Here is a 19,345-nt window from a genome sequence, read left to right on the forward strand (position 1 = left end):
AGAAATTACTCAGGCTATTCAGTCACATTCATCCATTACAGCCACGCTACCGCCCGGTTTTCTGCTACCGCTCGCCAATAACCTGTCAAATCAGCACCAGGGATAATGAGACGCATGAGGATTGCGACTGTGATTATAACCGCAATTCTTATGACTCCAAATGTATGATGAAATCAGGTACTGGGACATTTCTAATGACTAAGAAGCGATTACTCCGTCTGCACAGAATTATCATTGAAATTTCTCGCGAATATTGTAATCGATGTAGCACGGTTTAGGAATTATTACATTATGCTTACATTTTCACTTAAAATGTGAATTTGAATGTAAATTTTACCACCGACTCGAACTCTGACTCCGGCTCCTGAGTCTTTAAACGTACCGAATCCGACTCCACCTCCGACTCTGACTATTTTCTTAAGAGAGCTCCGACTCCAACAGTAGCCTAATACCAATTTACTTCGAAAATGATATGCCACAGTGACGGCAAAATTACTATCATATAACCATTAAACATATGATTTACGACGGCATGCAAAATTGTTTCATTGTGGCACAGCTCGAATTATTCACTATGCAATTAACATGAAAGATTAACATTCCAAGTATCCTTCTTTTTTTCATATTTTATGTTTTTATAACATGAACTCTCTGATATCCTAATATGTATGAATCAATCAAACATGACATATCCAATCCTGTATAATTAAAATGTAGATAAAACAATCGAGGTGCAGCTCTTATGTACGAGACAACAACTATAATTTAGAGATGTAACTTACTAATTTTCTCATTACGCACTATACTGATTACAAGCACACACTCTCTCACTACTAATAGCCATTGGTCATAAACGAAATTTAGGAAATAGTCAAATAGCATATGTCTAGTCTACATGCACTTATAGTCAAGTATTCAAGGACTAGGACTTGCAGTCTTTCTTAATCATTTGCTCGACCCAACCAGCTAGGCTACACTACAAATATTTTCAATTTTGTCAAGTGGGAAGCAGCGATTGGTTATATTTATATCAATTTCGCAATTTTACAAAACAGACGATGTATCCACTCTGTCAAATTGCATCAATTTGTGACTGCATTGCGAAGATTCATATTGCGATTTTTTTCTCGATGCAACTGAATTATAATTTGCAAATAATATCCAATTTTATCTATATATGAGGTGGCCAACCTTTTCGGCCATAGGGCGACATGAGATTTATGAACCATTGCGCCGGCCACTTGAATGTTGATAATCTTTTTCTTTAGTCGTCGAACCTGATTAGTACGGCCATTTTTATATGACCTTAAAATGAATAATATGACTTTATGTGAAAATCGTGTATTTTTACATGTGAACAACGTCACTCACGGAATTAAAGAATAAAACATACGCAACATAACACTAATACACATATTTTTTTAATTTTAAACCACTGTTGTAATACAGTTTCATGTAGTGTGGAATGTTAGAGTCTTAGAAGTTACGATTTGGACGTAAAATGGACGTAAGGAAAATGAGCGCTCCACAGACGCTGGTATGGGTTGACACTCCTACAGTTTTGCATAAAGCGCTGATGAAATGTCTTTTCTTTCTAGCTCCAAAATTTGTTTCGCATAGTTTTTTTTCAATCGCTTCTTAATTTAATTTCTGGCATCAATCGGATCTTTTCCGAAATCAATGGCATTTAGATCAGCATGGGCCTCTTTGATGGTGTACGTACAACTTTCCATTTTGAGTATTAAGTTATAGTGGAGGCATATTTCTATTAACTGACTAGTCAACTTTGGATCGTTGACTGAATCGTTGACGCTCTTTACAATAACTACTTCACCTTCCTGTGTATTGAGAGTATTTCTTTAACCTGTGAAGGTCTCTCGGCGTCATATTTAGCAGCATTCATCCAGCTACCCCAACGAGTAACTGACCTACTTTCTTAGGACTTAATTGCTTCACCACTTAAATTGGTATTTTTTATTAAAAGTATACAAAGATATGACTTTATAACTAAAAAATATGACTATATAACTTAAAAGGCTGATTTATGACCTAACCAGGAAAATATGACTTTATAACTTTCCTAATATACCTCATAGGGGTGCGGTTTTTGCGTTAAAATTGATTTCAGAAATTACTGATACATAGAAAAAATATGACTCTTTAATGACTATAAATGGTACTATTGATTAGGTAACATCGAAAATAATACTTATATTACTACGCTTCAAAATTGATAACAATCATGTCATGAAAACTCCGTGAGCAATTGTGCAGCGTTCAGTTATTCCCTGGTCGCGCTAAGAGCGAAATTTTTTTAAAGGTGATGAATGAATTCGATCAATAAATATGTTACTTGCATATATTAGGGGTCGCCTCTGTATAGCACTTGGCTAATTTGGCAAGGACAGGATTATTCGGCGTTTACACATAGCAATATTGACGGTTTCGGTGAACATGCCTCTATCGTTTTGCGCAAATGTTTCATTGCCGATGATTTCGCTGCGAGCGCACAAGCGAAGTCGCATGTTGAACGACACGTTATCTTCTACTTGCGAGTATAGTTAGATTCAATTCTGTAAATTACGAGCATAATTTTCAGGATGGGGCTCCAATGCTAAATGCGAGAAATCGAGAGACAATAAATCATGGAAGTGCTAAGCAAAATTTCAAGTCAAATAAATCTGCTACAAAATATTCTGCTTTATAGTCATATACGAAGATCTGCGATAAATCCGGCTAGCCCCAGCTTACGCAAATGCGTCTGAATTGATGTTTTAGTAAACATCAAATTTCGCGGTCAGACTATAATCAGATTTTGGTTGGCCTAGCAATTTCACCTGATGTTATAAGTACTTTCGAAAACTTCCTCGAAGGCCACACAAAACCTTCTCGCGGGCCACGAGTTAGCCGCCCCTGATCTGTATCGTTACTAATACCAGTGATTAACGGTACATTAAAATGCTATTTTAGTTATTATTAGTAATTTAAAGATACTTTTGAAAGCAAATGTTTTCATGATAAAGAATTTGGAGTCGGAGTCGAAGTCAGGGTCATTTTTACAAAGTCCTACTCCGACTCCAGTCAGTATTTTTCCCACGACTCCGACTCCGACTGCAGCCACTATAGTTTTCACGACTCCGACTCCGACTCCATCATGCGAAAATTTGCCTTATTCGACTCCACCGACTCGGACTCCGACTCCATAGCCCTGGTGTGGACATAGCAATATTGAACGGCTAACTGCATTCGGGTTACGTCATACTTTTCATTTGTCCAGAGACAACTTTGCGGCCAATTTTCACCGGTTTGCCGAGCGTTAAACTCGATAAAACGTGTACTAATGGAGAGCAGCTGCTGTACTGATTATTAAAATTTAAATTTTATTCTGCACATGGTCCGGGAACTAACATATAATTGAGAAACAGATATTTAGTGAACATATAACGTCCACCATAGTCATTTCTATCTTGCAGCTCGTCTCAATCTTATTCTGGAATAGCGGTTATGCATATAACATGCGAAAATGGATTTTTGCAAACAAATTTTATCCAAAACTCCGACAAAACATATCTAAACAGCAATATGTTCGTATTAGCAGGCTATTGGCAATTTGAAAATTAAAATGAGTTTGCACCGTAGAATCTTTCATTTCAGACAGTCATTCCGTTTATGTGAGTTATGTGATTTTAGCAGTCATGAACCGAAACTGTCTAGTGATTTTTCTAATTAAAAAGAATACCAATTATCTTATCAGCCAATTTGCAAATTTGAAGGTCTCACGGGGCCCCAGTTGAGAACTGCTTTTGTTTTACTTCATACGTTATGTTCAAGTGTACCACCCCGAAAAGGCCCAACAAGGGGGTACACCTAGCCCAGGGGTTCTCAGCCCTTTCTTGGCCGTGGCCCATTTTCCCGTTTAAAAATATGCTGTGACCCACCTGATATCTTGGAGTCATAATCTTGTTTAATGCGTGGTCATGGACAGCGCCGATATGCCTATTTCTCAAAAATATGCGCATTTTTCTCTAACTGATTATATTTAAATGTCGATCTTCCGGGATATGAAATCGCGCGAATCGCTAAAAAAATTTCAAGTTGAATAAATATCATCCAACAAACGACCAACGAAATAATCTTGGGCCCTTCGAGCTCCCCCAATTGGGGGTGTGGGTGCGACAGTTACGGCCCTGCTAGATCATAAGCTAAAACTCCTAAGTAGATTATTTTCGTAGGCTACTTTGTATGTCTCGTACCAAAACAACTGAAGTTGCGATGTCAGAATATTCAAGCCAATGATACAATCAATTCCTGTGACTCGTTCATATGTACAATGATTTCCGGGCCGGACATTTTAAAACGACTTCAAAGATTAATGCGCTCCGATAAATCCTCAATCCATTAAGGCTCGTTGCGGTAGTGCAGTATACCTCTGCCAGAAGTTGCTAATAATTTGCAATTATGGCTATTTTTAGCTTGCAATAATGCGGCCTGCCGAAGTACAGTAAATCTGTACATCAATTGCACTTCATTGCGAGTTCATTGCATACATCTTTCAGCGGCATACGGTATATGACACTACCGGAATACTTGGTTACTTCAGCCTTATCTTCTAGTTATTATACGCTTGAAATTATTTTAGTTGCTGTTAGCCGTAGGTTGTCATAGCCAGTAGAAAAAGCCACCGTTTCTCCCTAACGTTTTCGATTTGAACATGTTGACTTCATACGTGCCACTACGTCTAATCAGAGTCGGATGAAAAGCTTTATGTAGCCTACGTATAATTAGATAATACGAATATATTTTTAGCGAATAACATGAGAAATATAACTGAACTGACATTAATTCTAAAATTTTCTAAATAGCTCTGAGGCCCACCTCCAAATGCTCTGTAGCCCACCCTTTGAGAACCCCTGACCTAGCCTATACACAATCCAGTACATGACTGGGATATCTCCTCAGACGAATGGGTGTTTGACTCATTTTACCAACCCCACACCGTGGTGAAAATATGTTGAATACACTTATCAATTTACAGTGTATAGGTCTACCCCTGTGGATATCAGAAGTGGTCAAAGTATAGTCTGCATTGCGACCCAAGTAGCAGTAGCGATATACAATATATGCCAACAGTATTAGCATAAGTAGAAAATGAAAGGCCTGAAAGGTACTCGAGTAAGTGGTTTTAAAAAGTAAATTTAGTGGAGGTGTCCGATACTTTGGGTGGTAAATGGGGGCTGCGCATGGATACTTTCCAAATGATAAAAAAGAATCGTCGCGAAGCACACATAACGACTAACAAAACTGCAAATAGAGCCTGCAGCAGGCCTTTTAAAATCGGAAAATGTAAAATTTAAATCTGTTATTCATGGACAAGATGATCGCAACGAATGTGAAGATGGTGACATTTGCAACGGAAATGGGATCTGTTCTGATCAGATGTACGGCGGGTACCACTGTGATTGTTTTAGCTATAGAACTGGGAAGAACTGTGAGCGGGTCGATGAATGCCGCAGCGATTACCACGTACGTTTGGTTTCATACGAGGCGTCGCTTACGCCTATATAAAGAAATTTCCTTTCAGCTATGTTCAATTAATGGCGGCACCTGTGTGGATTTAGCTGACGGATACAAGTGCATAAATTGTCCACCAGATCAGCACGGAGACAAATGTCAGTACAAGGAAGGTAATGTCGGAGGGTTGATGTTAATTGATGGAGTATTTTATTGAAACTTGAGTTATCGCCTGTACAGTGTACACTTCATTATAATAACCTATACGCCTACTCGTGATTTGACTTATGCAATAAAACCGCGAATACATCCAGATTTTCAAATGAAATCGAATTTTAGTGATTTGATCGTCATGGCGACGTCCGGTTTGAAATTACTTCGTGGCCCACTTCTGAAAATTATTCTCGAAATATGGAAAAAACTGTATTTTTCGCATAATAATCTCATCCAGCCAGTGTTTTGGACGACGTATGCCACAATATCATCGTTATGTGACTGTTGTTTCGTATTTTATAACCAAATTTGTAAGCCCGCCACGTGTCTATTCACTGCTGGCTATGACTAGGCCACAGCAAATGCTAGTCTGAATGAAACGAACAAAACTGAAATATCGGTCGAAGAGATTCGCAAGACGAAAAATGTTGGGAACCACGGTCGTACTGATTTGTCTCCCGAGTATTCTATTTCTATACATATGTGTTTGGAATTAACAATGTAACGTCACGCAACCTCATGTGTTCGTTTTTACAACGAGCTTTGTACATTGGTTTATATGTTCACACTAACTGAAAACGTTCAGTGTTTCTCACCACCCCATTTATTCAACTGATGAAGTCGATATATCTATTCATTAGATCCTTGCAAAGTCACCTGCGGACAAACTAGGATGACTGTTCAATGTGGTATGCAATTTTTGAACAAGAAATTGCGATTAATCCCCATGTACCTGAACTCGAAGACAGGAAACTGCCGTCTACAAGCGACGTCTAATCGCTTGACTTGGGAAAAGAGTTTCCTTTACAACTCTTGTGGGACGCAGACTGAGGTACATTTCGTCGCAGTTCTTACTTCTATACTCGTCGTTGAATACCAACAAAGGCTACTTTGACCATACCTGTACACAATTACCAGAAGACCTTTACGGAGGTGACATATGAGCTTTGTCAGATCTTTTATGAAGGTAATATTTGTCAGCAATACTTAGGTGATTGCAATAAAATATAGAGTAATTCACTAATGATCACATATGGCATATTTCAGATTCCATGCGCATACTGTACCTGATACAACAAAATAATATGATATTTTCCTAGCGACCGGTAAATGTGGATCTCATTAGGCATAATGTAGAATTCCAATTACCTCATAATCTCTTATCTTACTTGATACCAATACCAAGTTTGTGAAATGAGTTTGGAAAAAATGACACAATCTTACAACTTCCCAAATACACCGGATATCCGTTTGTAAAGTAGCATATTGCGACTGGCTCGTGCTCAAAATAGCGAGTGTCAGAAAAATCACAGATATCCCAGAATTATGTGGTGAAGTCAGTAACATGAGTTCCATCCGTCATAAATCATACATTTGTGAAAGTCTACTGCTCAACGAGTTGCCCTATTCCCAGTATATAAATGTATGGAAAGTCTAAGCCCGGCTAGGGTTGCATTTCAAACAAACGATGTATTAAAACACTTGGTTTAAAACATGTTTCAAACAGTGTTTTAAACAAAGGCCTTTAAAAGAAAATTGTGTTATTAAAATAGTAAAATTATAACATAATTGTGTAAATATTTTCCCAAAAACATGTTGTATGAGCCTACGGAAAATTACCACCCGATATAGCCGACAATCCGGCATATGTCGATATGGGATGGTTGGAACCCTCAAAATAGTCGGTTCAACAGCACTAGTACAGATAGTTCGTCGAAGGAGCTATACTTACCCTATATTTTCAATTGTCATTGTCGATCCATTATGACGTCACAATTGAATATTCGTGACGTCATGGCTTCAAAAAAATATAAAAACATGTTTTAAACAAGGGCCTTGATTTCAACATGTTTGTTTTAAATTGATTTTTGTTGTAAATACAACCCTTATCCCGGCGTTGTGCTGACCCGAGCTGTTTTCCGCTTTTCCGCAGTTCGGCGCAGACTACGTCACTTACCGAAACTATTTGCGCGCTGGCTATTTTAAAAACACGACTACTGATTTCAACTCCATCCTCATACGAACAGCCGGCCATTTCGAGGTAAGAACTGCTACATTTGCGGCGTGCTTCCACTTTCCAGCTACGACAGTACGACATTGGTATAAATTTCAGTTCAAAATGGAATGTACTCTCGCATTACGGAGGAACGTCTCTAAGGAGATGACACACCATGCCTTGTCATTGAATGAAACATTGGACCTCCAGGATAAGAAAAGTATTTCCATAACAGGAGCAACACATGCTAAAATTTATGAGTACGTCGGTATTATAGGCGACAGGAGACAGAAATATGCAACGTAGCACTTGCCGGTATACAATCAGCGCCATTTGTCTGGAAAGTAAATTGAAATTAACGCTATTCGTTAGGCACGCCAATATGACTGCCCGGTGGCATAAACTTCCAAACGAAATTTTAATAACAGAACTGCATGCTACAAATCAATATATGGGAATTTGTGAAAGGAATAACATCAAGATGAAAGAATACATATAAAAAAAATAATACACCAGAATACTTGAATTAATACTGAAGACTGAACTCTATAATTTGACTTGGAACATGTTGACAATTTTTTTTTTTTGCAAACGCCGAGATGCGCGACCCACATACCGACTGCCTTGTAAGTTATATGTCACACTAACAAATCGCAAGTAGCACATCCTTCCGCGTTACAGGTAGCTAGGATCTCATGGTAAATACAACACGAGGTTGCGGAACTATAATAATTCACCGGAAGATGCTAATAAACTTGGTAATCTTTCGGTACAACGGGCTTTTCTTTGTGGAAAGCTCGAAGATAATGTTCAAGTCACTCTGACAATGTGCTCTGGATAACGATTGACAGGAAACATAAATTTGTTATAGCATTTAGTGTAAAATCCAATTTATCATCAGTGAAAACTATAACGGCCCCGTGTTTGAGTGTTCTTATCAAATTCATTCACGGGTCAAAATGAATCCCAGGAAAGTTGTTGGCAGCTGAATGTAGCCTTTCGATAGACAGATGTAGCAAAGTTATTATCCACCTTCACTTTCATGACAAATCAAATCAAATTACGTAATTCGCATCAAATTGCTAGCAGAGTGGGCATTAACTTCGTACAGCCTACCTAGTACCTGCTACAGGTTTTGGACACTGTGATCCTGTGAAACAACTAATTGAGGCCACAAAGCTTCCACGTTCGCAAGCATCGAAACCATGATTCTCTTTTTTTTTGTTTTGGTTTTTGTGGTATTCATGGTGTCTGTCGACTACTGTGGTCTTTTACACCACGCCGATATTCGTAATTTTTACTCCGTAATTGCCGACTTATAGCACGGCTCACTTCTAGGCTTTTTGTAAGACACTGCTTACGCGGATGAGGTGGCGAGGAGGAGCATAGGTAAAATATTCTTCCTTTTTCATATGTTATAAGTTTTTATAACATAGACCCTACAATACCTAATACGTATGAATCATTCAAACGTGACATATATCCCATACTGTATAATTAAAGTGTAGATAAATCAATCGAAGTGTAGCTCTTGTGCAATGTTCCCCCTAATTTTTCACGAGTCCGCGCGCACTCACGAACTCACTGCGCGGTTCCTCGGACAACAGTGCGCAACATGATTACAAGCACACACAGTCACACACTCTCACTACTAATAAACATTGGTCCGACATCAAGGAAGTAGTCAAAAAGCATATGTCTTGTCTACATGCACTTAGTCAAGTATTCAAGGACTAGGACTTGCAGTCTTTCTTAATCATTTGTTCGACCCAGGCAACTGAGAGACGCTTTGGAGTACAGAACTTCGTAACACATTTGAAATATATATTCATATTTATTTCAGAGGCTTTTCAGCTGACATTCATCAGAGGATACCGTCAGCAATATTGCGAGCATTCAAATAACTATGTTTAACAACAATATGTATCGCTAATTATGACGTCACACAGAGTATTAACAAAGTTCGAAAAACGAGAGAACTGTAGCACAGGTACGGAGATAGCGAAGCAAAACAAGTTAATGCGCGATTTTCAAACGATACACAAATTCTTTCTGTTGGCATAGACTAGGTTTACTCATAGTGATTATGGTGGACACAAAAACAGAAAAATGAAATAAATTCCGACTCTTTGCCAATATAGAGTACATGTCCTCATGGTAATTAGTAGGGTTACCATATTTTTATGGAGCAAATTCCGAATACTCTTTAGCGCCCACTAGCGGATTTTAAAATGACATGTAACACATAGAATGTCAATATGACGTCACACTATCAAAGCTTTGCCTATCGACAAGAGCTGATCAGGAGCCGCTATAATGTTAGGCCGGTGAATTTATGTGGTTGTGTGTTGTAATCAGGATCGATACAACATTTTTAGCTCCTCCCGACTAAATAAACACTGATCTTGAGCCCACCATAAGGTAATCGATGCAACTTCTGGGGGCTTATTATATTCATCTGGTTTCAATAAGTTTCTGGTCATTAAATTTTGTGACTGAAATCTCTCTAATATTCGTTCGTCCATGTATCACTATAAAATTTTGATCCTCTCTGGAAAATCCGGACGTATGGCAACCCTAAATTAGCAGCACATGTATGATTTTCCAGTAAATGTTTGCCGATAGAAGACTTTGGACCCACGCATGGCCGGGTTATGTTCGAAAACAAGCGGATTGTTTTGCTGCGATTTCGAGATATAAGATTTGACAGACTGCGGGATGTGTTCTTCGATACGGTCCTGCAACCGTTTGGAAGTTCTCCCTACGTACCGACAATCGCAGTGGCACTTGAATTCATAAATTACGTTACTTTGTTGTAAAGCCGTGAGAGCTACACTACAATATTTTTTATTTTGTCAAGTCGGAAGCAGCGATGGTTGTATTTGCATCAAAATCACAATTTTACAAAACCAGGTGATGTATTTACTCTGTCACAGTATCATGGTATAATTCCAAAAATTGCACCAATTTGTGACAGCGTCGCGAAGACGCGTATTGCGATTTTCTTCCTCTATGCAACTGTATTGCAATTTGCAAATAATGTCCAATTTTATCAATATCGTTACTAATAACTGTGATTGATGGCACATAAAAATCTTACTTTAGTTATTATCAGTAATTTAAAGGTATCTTTGAAAGCACGTGTTTTCATGTTAACGAAGTTGGAGTCGGAGTCAGGTGCATTTTCACCAACTCTTACCGCGACTCAAGACAGTATTTTTCCACGACCCCGACTCCAGCCAGTATAGTTTTCACGACTCCGACCCCGACTTCACCCTAAGGCGTGGTAAAAGAATTTCGAGACTACGACTCCGACTGCATTAACGGAAAAATTAGCCGAGCTCCGACTCTGACTGCACGACTTCGACTCGACTCCGAGGCACTGGCGTAGCAGCATGTGCTGCCGCCCCTGGCTCTCGCTTAAAATGCCGCCCCCACCTCTAAGTAGACAGCAGGAAATTTCGACATATATTGATTTTCAAGCAATCTTGTCAATACAAATAATTGCAAATAATATGCCGCATCTCAGCCTCACCGTCTCAACGTTAATAAGGCCAAAAATAATACAGACAAGAAAAAGCGAATGAAGGTATTGTGCAAATAGAAATCAATAGCCGCCTTAAAACTTTTCGGGCTTTCACTGAAACAAAATCAGCGATAGTAACCTCAAATTCAAGTTTTTGAACGTATAGTCTCTTTCTATAGACAGAAGGGATAGAGCTGATAGCCGATTATCATTTATGGTAGAACGTAAATGAGACTTAATCAGTTCGAGCTTTGAGAAGCTCCTCTCACAGCTTGCAATTGAAACAGCAATGGTCAGATAAAGTTTCAGACGCGAGTATAAATATGGTGTCAAGTAGCTTTGCATTAACTGACCATTGCTCATACCAGCTCATACCAGCCTCTTAAATCTGTCAATTTCCGCAGCTAACTCCAAAAAGTCCACCTCGTCGTCATAGGTGCTTTTAAAAGCGCTGGTGAATAAATTGTGACTTTCGCTTTGCAGCAGCGCGTGGGGATTAAAAAATCCAATCATATCATTAAGTGGTGTAGGCTATGCCGGTAGACCTAGTTTGAGATTCAAGTTTAGTTGTCACACTTGAATACCCAGACAGGCCTACTGCTGAGCCAGCTAAAAGCAGCATAATTGGTCATGGTCATCCTATAGTTGGCCAGGCCCTCCGAGCGCTCAAATTTAACAATACTGATCTTAATCGAAAGCTATTGTTGACCTGATTCCGGAAATACAATTTAAATAATGGTCTGGAAATCGGCATTGTTCCGAATAATCGCTCGATATAATTTCCATTTTCATGGTCAATTGGTCAGTGTGTTGCGGCGCTCCGATTGTTAGGAACAATCGGACTTGACGGCTATTTTGGAGTGGTTCCATTGCCATGTTAACATATTAATTCGTGTTTTCGGAATCAGCGCGACACTAGCATTTGATTGAGACCAGTTTGATTAAATTTTAGCTCACTGGATGCCAGCTATAGGACTTCCAATTACGCTGCTTTTAGCCGGCTGTGTACACTGTGCACTGTGTGCAGCCTCATTTTAACGCCCCCTTGGAGCCTGCCGCCCCTGGCGCAGAGCCAGAACCGCCAAGTGCCTGCTACGCCACTGCTCCGACGGCACTGTTTGTGAGCTCATGTAGCTATATAGTGGCGATAGGTACGGTTGAACATGGATAAATCTGAAAAAATGACTTCAGACGACGCGGGAAGGTATAGCTACACCACCATAATATTATTTTCCTACCTTTGCAGAGACTCGAACTATCGCAACGACATTACGCAGTACACTGTAGGAGATCGATTGCATGTAAAGGTTTGTGAACTGATTCTCGAAATCTATGTTATGCACCTTGCTCAGACTGCAATAGTGCCTATCATATGTAGATAACAGTGAATCCTCGAGGCGATTTATTCCGACGTATAAAGATACATAGCCTATAACTAGGGTTGCACGTTGCATGTAAAACAAATAATGTTTTAAACAGTGTTTTAAGAAATGCATTTAAAAAAGTATATATTTTTTTCAAACATTGTATAATTGCGCCATAATTGTGTAAAACTTCCGAAAAACATGTAGTATGAGCATACGGACGATTTGCACCCGAGTCGACATAGAGTCGGCATATACGACATGGAATGGTTGTAACCCTCGAAATCGTCATCGGTTCAACAGTTATAGCACGTACATATAAAATAGAAAACACTGGTATACACGATTTTTGCCCCAGGACTTCTTTGGGTCAATTATACCTAATTTGCGGGCGCTGAATGCGAATCTGACGTTATTTTTGCTCTATCACGTCACGTCTTTGAGATATAATATATGTTGAATATTTCTACTTTTTCGAGGTACTCAAGTAGATTTTGGCTACTTGCAGTACTTACTGAAGCGGTAATGTTTTACAACTACTTCAACATCTACCTGAATAGTACTCTGGTTGAACTGATTGCGTTTGCAATTTGGTTTTTGTAAAGTAGAAAGTGGCTCAGGGATGATATCGCACCACTATCATGAGTTAAATTGTCACAAGTTCAATATGCTCACGGCTGTAATCACGAGAATGTATTTTAGTGGAGTAGTAAGTTCGGGACCCCAATCTCACTCCGGTTAAAAAGGCAGGTGGTATAATTTTCCAAATCTGGCATCGGTTGTAATCAGATCACACTCCCGCATGTCATAGAGTGCAGCTTATCTATTTTCGAAAACTACGATGGATACTAGGTTCCTGCTATTCTTAATTGTCAGACTTTACCAATCATCTCATTCAGGAGACCTGTACACTAGGGTTGTTCAAAAATAACTTTTTTTCCAAATTTCACTGGCTTGATGATAAAAACGTCAGGTTGCCTAAAAAACACTGCACACTAAATTTGGGTCCATTCCGGCCAGTAAAGGCCGTGCAATCTTGAATTGAAATTTCGACCATTTTTGAATTTATAGTATACGGTGGCTAATTTCGACACTTCGATAAGACGGAATATCGTGTTCCAGGCATGCCTGAAGGGAAAGTGAATCTTTTTTCACGGGTTTACATCTTGATACTGGGCTGTGATAGAGTTGAGATAATGAAATTGCTAATTAATGAAAAAATAATTTGACACTGATTTGCTGGAAATGAGTGAACGAAATTGAAACAGTGTCGCTATTTTCTTCGCAATGCGTTATGATATTTGCTTTTCACGACTCCTATATACCTCTACAAGGCGAATTACAAATGCTGAGGCATTATTTTCGAATTTTAGTGGATCCGCATCATCCCAGGCCATTAATATGTACCGTAGTGAACTCGCGCCAACCAACAATGGGATGTTTGAGGTATGTCATGTTACCAGTTGGTAGTGCAGTAAGGAGGAATGGTTCCGAGCCTTTTCTTCTGCAGTCAGAGAGTTTGCGGGGTCGATAGACAGCTCAATAAACGACAAGATTGTGATCTAATGAAAAGATAAGGCATACGCAAACATTTCACAGTGAGTTCAACATGGCGTATCGACGGCGTCGTTGTCTCAAATACCGAACACGTAACCAGCATCGCTATCAATCTAATTATGACCTGAGATTCCTTGAACACCGAATCGCGATATACTCGAGTTCCCCTAATATAAATGCCTGGAGAATGATGTGGGATCTCTGAAAGTCGACATGATATCACCCTAGTAGTAGTAGTTCCCTTGCCAGAGGAATATAGACATTCTACCGCAGGATATCGGAAAAAACGAATGTCGTAATGCGTTGTGAAAACAACATCCACAAGCTCATTTGCTCTGATTACGTGAAATTCACACTGGGGCGACAAAAGAAATCGCCTAAAGTCTGGGAAATATATTTTACTGTATTTTACCTGCTGGACAATTTATTTACTCTTTATGGTCCCGGATTTCAGTGCTTAAAGTATTCATATACGATGTATATCACTATCGTTTTCACGGGGCCCTTTCAATGTGGTTCCAGCCTATCAGTGTCATATTCATTTTTCATATATTAGCAATTTCGTCATCCAATCTCGATCACAGGCCTTTATCAAGATGTAAACGCGTGAAAAAAGCTTCCCTTTCCCTTCAGGCATGCCTGGAACACGATATTTCGTCATATCGAAGTGTCGAAATTAGCCACCGTAAATACTATAAATTTAAAAATGGTCGAAATGTCAATTTAAGATTGCACAGCCTTTACTGGCCGGAATTGACCCAAATTTGATGTGTAGCGTTTTTTTAAGCAACGTGACTATTTTATCACTACGCGAGTGAAAGTTGGAAAAAAAGTTATTTTTGAACAACCCTACTGTACACTGTACAATACCCATATGTTTTTCACTATACTATTATTCAAAATAGGTTTTCATCGACGAAAACGGGGGTCCTGTCTTTTCGCAAGGTTACGTATTGCACGTGATAAACTGTTACGCATCTACTACAAACGAAACTAGTAACGGAACTAGCCTATCCAAAGCGCCGCGACATTATTTGATCAAGAACGGGTATGTACGCGCAATGCTGCCGAAATTACGGTATACGGCACTGCCTATTTTTCTCCTTGCAGATGTATATCGGATGAGACGCTGGAGTTTCTAAACACCACTGCGGATGACAAACGTATCGTATACTTTGCTTTCGATTCGTTTGCTTTCAAATCCAAACCTGGAAAGGTTGTCTTTATTGATTTTTAAAATTCAGTTGAGCAAACTTCGAAGGTTTATTACGTGTACTGACTGGAGAGTCTGGGAATCGATCTGATACATGACTAAATAATATTGTCATGCAACATCGAGGAGGTTTGAATCCCTCGGAGAGGGTTATGATCCAAGATTCTCACAAAGCATCTGATCGGTATTCAGGAATATGATCTCATGGTACTGCGTGTAACACGAACAATGAGCCAAGCTATGAACAATTGAATAGCACGCGACTAACACCGATTTCGTGGATATCCGAAGTTAACTCCTGTCCATTACTCTTTCACTCTATCCCAAAGTGCTGTGTCACGGTAAAACTTCACATCAACTGATATACGTTACACACCCCATTGTGTTCATTCACATGTACGTCGTACTATGAGGGCTGGACACAACGATTCCAGTACCCGAGTACGAGTCGATTATTTGTAATGATTCCAGTCAAGGAGTAGTAATAAGAGTCATTTTGTATACCCTCTTTGCACTAGAGCAGTGGTTCTCAAACTGGGGGCGTGAAGCATCTGAGGGGAGGCACCAAACCGCCTGAGAGACATAATGTTTCTTGAACTCGGAATGAGTATAATTTGTGCTGAAACTTCCCAATTTCAACAATGGCAATCATTATATTTCGATATTAAATGTCAAAATTGCGTCGTGCCATCCACACACTGATATTTGATCTTGACTAATACCGAACCTTGCACTACTCAGAAGATATCTCTGAATGAAGTGTAATTGGTGAATGCGTTTAGCTGTGCCATTGGTTTTTGATTTAGATCATGGTCAGGTACGTTTGAGCTAAGCTCAAGTTGGGTAATAGAAGGGATTGGGCACCAAAATTGCTAAGATATATGTGCAAGGTGCTACCATTGTACATGATTATGTTTAACGTTAAATTCAATAGTAATTTGTTTCGCTCTCTACGCGATTTACCTCTAATTAATATAATTATTGCTCTGTATCTATAGTCCGGATTCCATATTTGAAACGTGTCTCAACAGCCATATCACCTTCCATGCCACTTAACAATGAGTTGGTATTGCAAACATTCTCTTTTTAATAATTTTTGATATGACGATAAAGGGGACGCAACATTTTTCACACTCACCAAGGGGAGAGTGTCAAAAAAAGTTAGAGAACCACTGCACTAGAGAGTTGTCAATCAGCGACCAAAATAGTTCCGATACTTTCTTCCCGCCATGATTGGTGCTTTGAAATCTAGATTGATCGCATCATAGCATCCAACATATTTAGCGTTAACAATGAATGTTCGATTGTTCACGGAAACGACAATCTTCTGGTCAGCCTGCAGCTGTTGTAACTGGCATTGTTTTCCTTGTGGCGGCAAATAGGTTCAGGTACTTAATTAAACATTCGCAGACATTCGTACTGCGGTGAATGGTGATGTCCTAGTCATAGTTCTCGAATACTTGACTCGGCCCAAAGTAAAGCTTAACACTCGATTCATAGTAGAATCAGCTAGATACTCTGCTTTTCCCAGCCCTAGCTGAGACCTGACAACGAAGCTTAAGGATTCAGATAGTTTATAGTGTCAATCTAATGACTTTAATTCAATGGCTTTAATTCGATTCAATTTAATTCGATGGCTTTTATCTTCTTGATGTGTGAGTGAATATTTTCTATAAACAGCTCTTCCTGAATTGCAATAGCCGGTTGTGCTTGAACGGACTCACCCAACAGGAGCAGCAAGAGTGTGAAGTCGAGTGCGAAAAACCGGACGTAAGAAGCTAGTTCAACGTGTAGTAGGGTTGTAGTACTGTTCTAGTGTGTAGGTTACGCTACATGACCTCAATCGCATTTGAAAACTTAAGTTTTAAGCAAGAGTTTTAAATCAAGCGCTTCCGCTAATCATATAATATAGAGATGATTTCAATGGTCGGTTCACGTTTGCTGTTCAGTGCGCTTTGATAGTTCGGATATTCGATTTTTTTTTTGACAGACTCTGTGAACATTTTTTTGTGAAATAACAGTACTTTCCAGTAATCTTAACATCAGTCATGAAAATTCCTTTTGATTTCAACTGTCTCACGATGACAACAGGGAGTTCAACACAGAACTAAACGAGGAATCTTCTGACTTTCACTTATCAATAACCCGTGACGACTTTTGGGATTGTATGTTGCATTTCCGAAACTGTTGCAGAATGGACTATTGGCGCAACAAATGGCCATGATTTCGACATTAACGAGATTATGGAACTATGGCTAAAATCTCTACCATTTAATCAATTGTAAAAATACAGAAATGTGCATTGCTTGCAAACAAAAAGTAGCAGTTATTGACCGCTTCTGTGTAATGAACGAGTCGGTTGCGAGTCGCACTCGCAGTGTCCGCATAAATATGATGTGCAGTGAGCGCCTGGTCAGCACTGGTCGTTTGTGCATTTCAAATCACGTGGACCTGACTTTCAATACCTTGAATTGAATCAAAACTGCTAAGTTTACGTCCCGGATGCTACAACGTATGTCTGGAAGTACACCTGTCATACATAGGATTATGGGTACAGATGCGGTATAGCATTCCACACTGCTCTTAGTTACTATTTTCTATTGGTATCTCCCAAGTCAAAGTGAGTTTGCATTGGTCTGTACAAGTTATGTGCTGAGCTGCTGACCTTTTGTATTTTCAGGCATTGCAAGATGGTAGCAGTCATACAACCGCCCCATCGCTTTTATCGATACCAATCGTTAATGGAACAGCCGACATAACATCACCATCAAGCGAGGTTTAACCTGATGGCGACAGCCTTTGAAAATTTCATCTCGTCAACTGCTTTCGCTGGCTGGTCCGTCTACTTTGTGCATGTCGACTATATCGGCTATGTCGGTATGAAATCACCTCTGGGTCATACCAATGTGCATCGTGTAATTATTATAGATAACTAACCTACGTAGGTTAGTTATCTATAGTGTAATGCTCCTGTATGTCAGTAAAAATACTTTATTTGTTTGCGTGTCTTTCATTGTAACATCGCATAGCTGGCACATAGCCTACAATGCAAACTTAGTCGACATGCACAAAGTAAACGGACCCTTCGCCGGCCAACTCCTTCATATCGCTATATTCGCAATTCGCATACGAAATGGCGTTCGCTTGAGTCACCTGATCGATGCTGATTTGAAAATACTGGTCTTTAAACACCGTGTACTGTACAACCTCTAACATGATGGATTTCTGTGTAATTAATGCCATAATTTCACCTTAACAAACATTTTCCGCATAGAATAAACTGATCGCGTAATTCTGTTGCAGTTTAGATACAGTCTTAATTCTATCGTGAGCTTGAAAAGTTTAGGGAGAGGAAAGTCACGGTTTCTCTGTACAATGTGCGTACAATATATAATCTCCGCATGGAAATCGAATCTATGGCTGATTAAACTTGTGTTTCCACCACGCATACGCGAAAGCTGCCACATCGCATGGATGGATACTGGATAGGCATTCATAACATAAATAGTAGTGATATATTCAGGCGCGTAGCAACAGCGGAAAGTCTAGTGGTACCTCACTCTTAGCCGATATTTCCCGTCTTAATATACGTCATATATAGACAATATTCTGTTTGCATTTGCCACAAACATCGGTTTAGCAAATGAAACAGGGTACCCTAGTGCAACGTTTTCACGCCTACGTGAACTGTTGCCGTTATGATATGAAGCCGAGACTCTCTGTCCGGAATACCAATTCCTTCGTGGATTTCTGCTTGACGAGTGTACTATAGGAGACTCAACTTAATGTGCTGTCTAATTCTGCCCTATCGTTCGCTGTAGATGAATATGCTATTCCTGGTAGTAGTAGGTACATTTGAATGCTATTTTTAGGAATTTGATTGCCTTGTAGTCCTTGGCGCACAATACCTTAACACAGGGGTTCTTAACCTGGGTTACAATTATGGTAGCTAACACTGCTTGGAC

General features: G+C 39.4%; 1 protein-coding gene across 1 annotated transcript in view; it reads left to right on the forward strand.

Moving 5' to 3' along the window:
* LOC145457690 (uncharacterized) overlaps positions 1–18,672 on the forward strand; it is a 37,427-nt gene extending 18,755 nt beyond the window's left edge. Inside the window, exons 8-18 of the mRNA XM_080335959.1 lie at positions 42–177; positions 5,375–5,523; positions 5,582–5,684; positions 6,366–6,556; positions 7,658–7,765; positions 7,838–7,980; positions 12,493–12,553; positions 15,073–15,215; positions 15,278–15,383; positions 17,061–17,150; positions 18,061–18,672. Coding sequence (XP_080192085.1) covers positions 42–177; positions 5,375–5,523; positions 5,582–5,684; positions 6,366–6,556; positions 7,658–7,765; positions 7,838–7,980; positions 12,493–12,553; positions 15,073–15,215; positions 15,278–15,383; positions 17,061–17,150; positions 18,061–18,162 — 1,332 coding nt within the window. The 3' untranslated portion in view covers positions 18,163–18,672. The remainder of the gene's footprint in view (positions 1–41; positions 178–5,374; positions 5,524–5,581; positions 5,685–6,365; positions 6,557–7,657; positions 7,766–7,837; positions 7,981–12,492; positions 12,554–15,072; positions 15,216–15,277; positions 15,384–17,060; positions 17,151–18,060) is intronic.
* The last annotated feature ends 673 nt before the right edge of the window (positions 18,673–19,345 follow it).

Source organism: Botryllus schlosseri, chromosome 15, assembly GCF_051294905.1.
Source record: "Botryllus schlosseri isolate E-star chromosome 15, Bs_hap1, whole genome shotgun sequence".
In the NCBI taxonomy this organism is placed as follows: domain Eukaryota; kingdom Metazoa; phylum Chordata; class Ascidiacea; order Stolidobranchia; family Styelidae; genus Botryllus; species Botryllus schlosseri.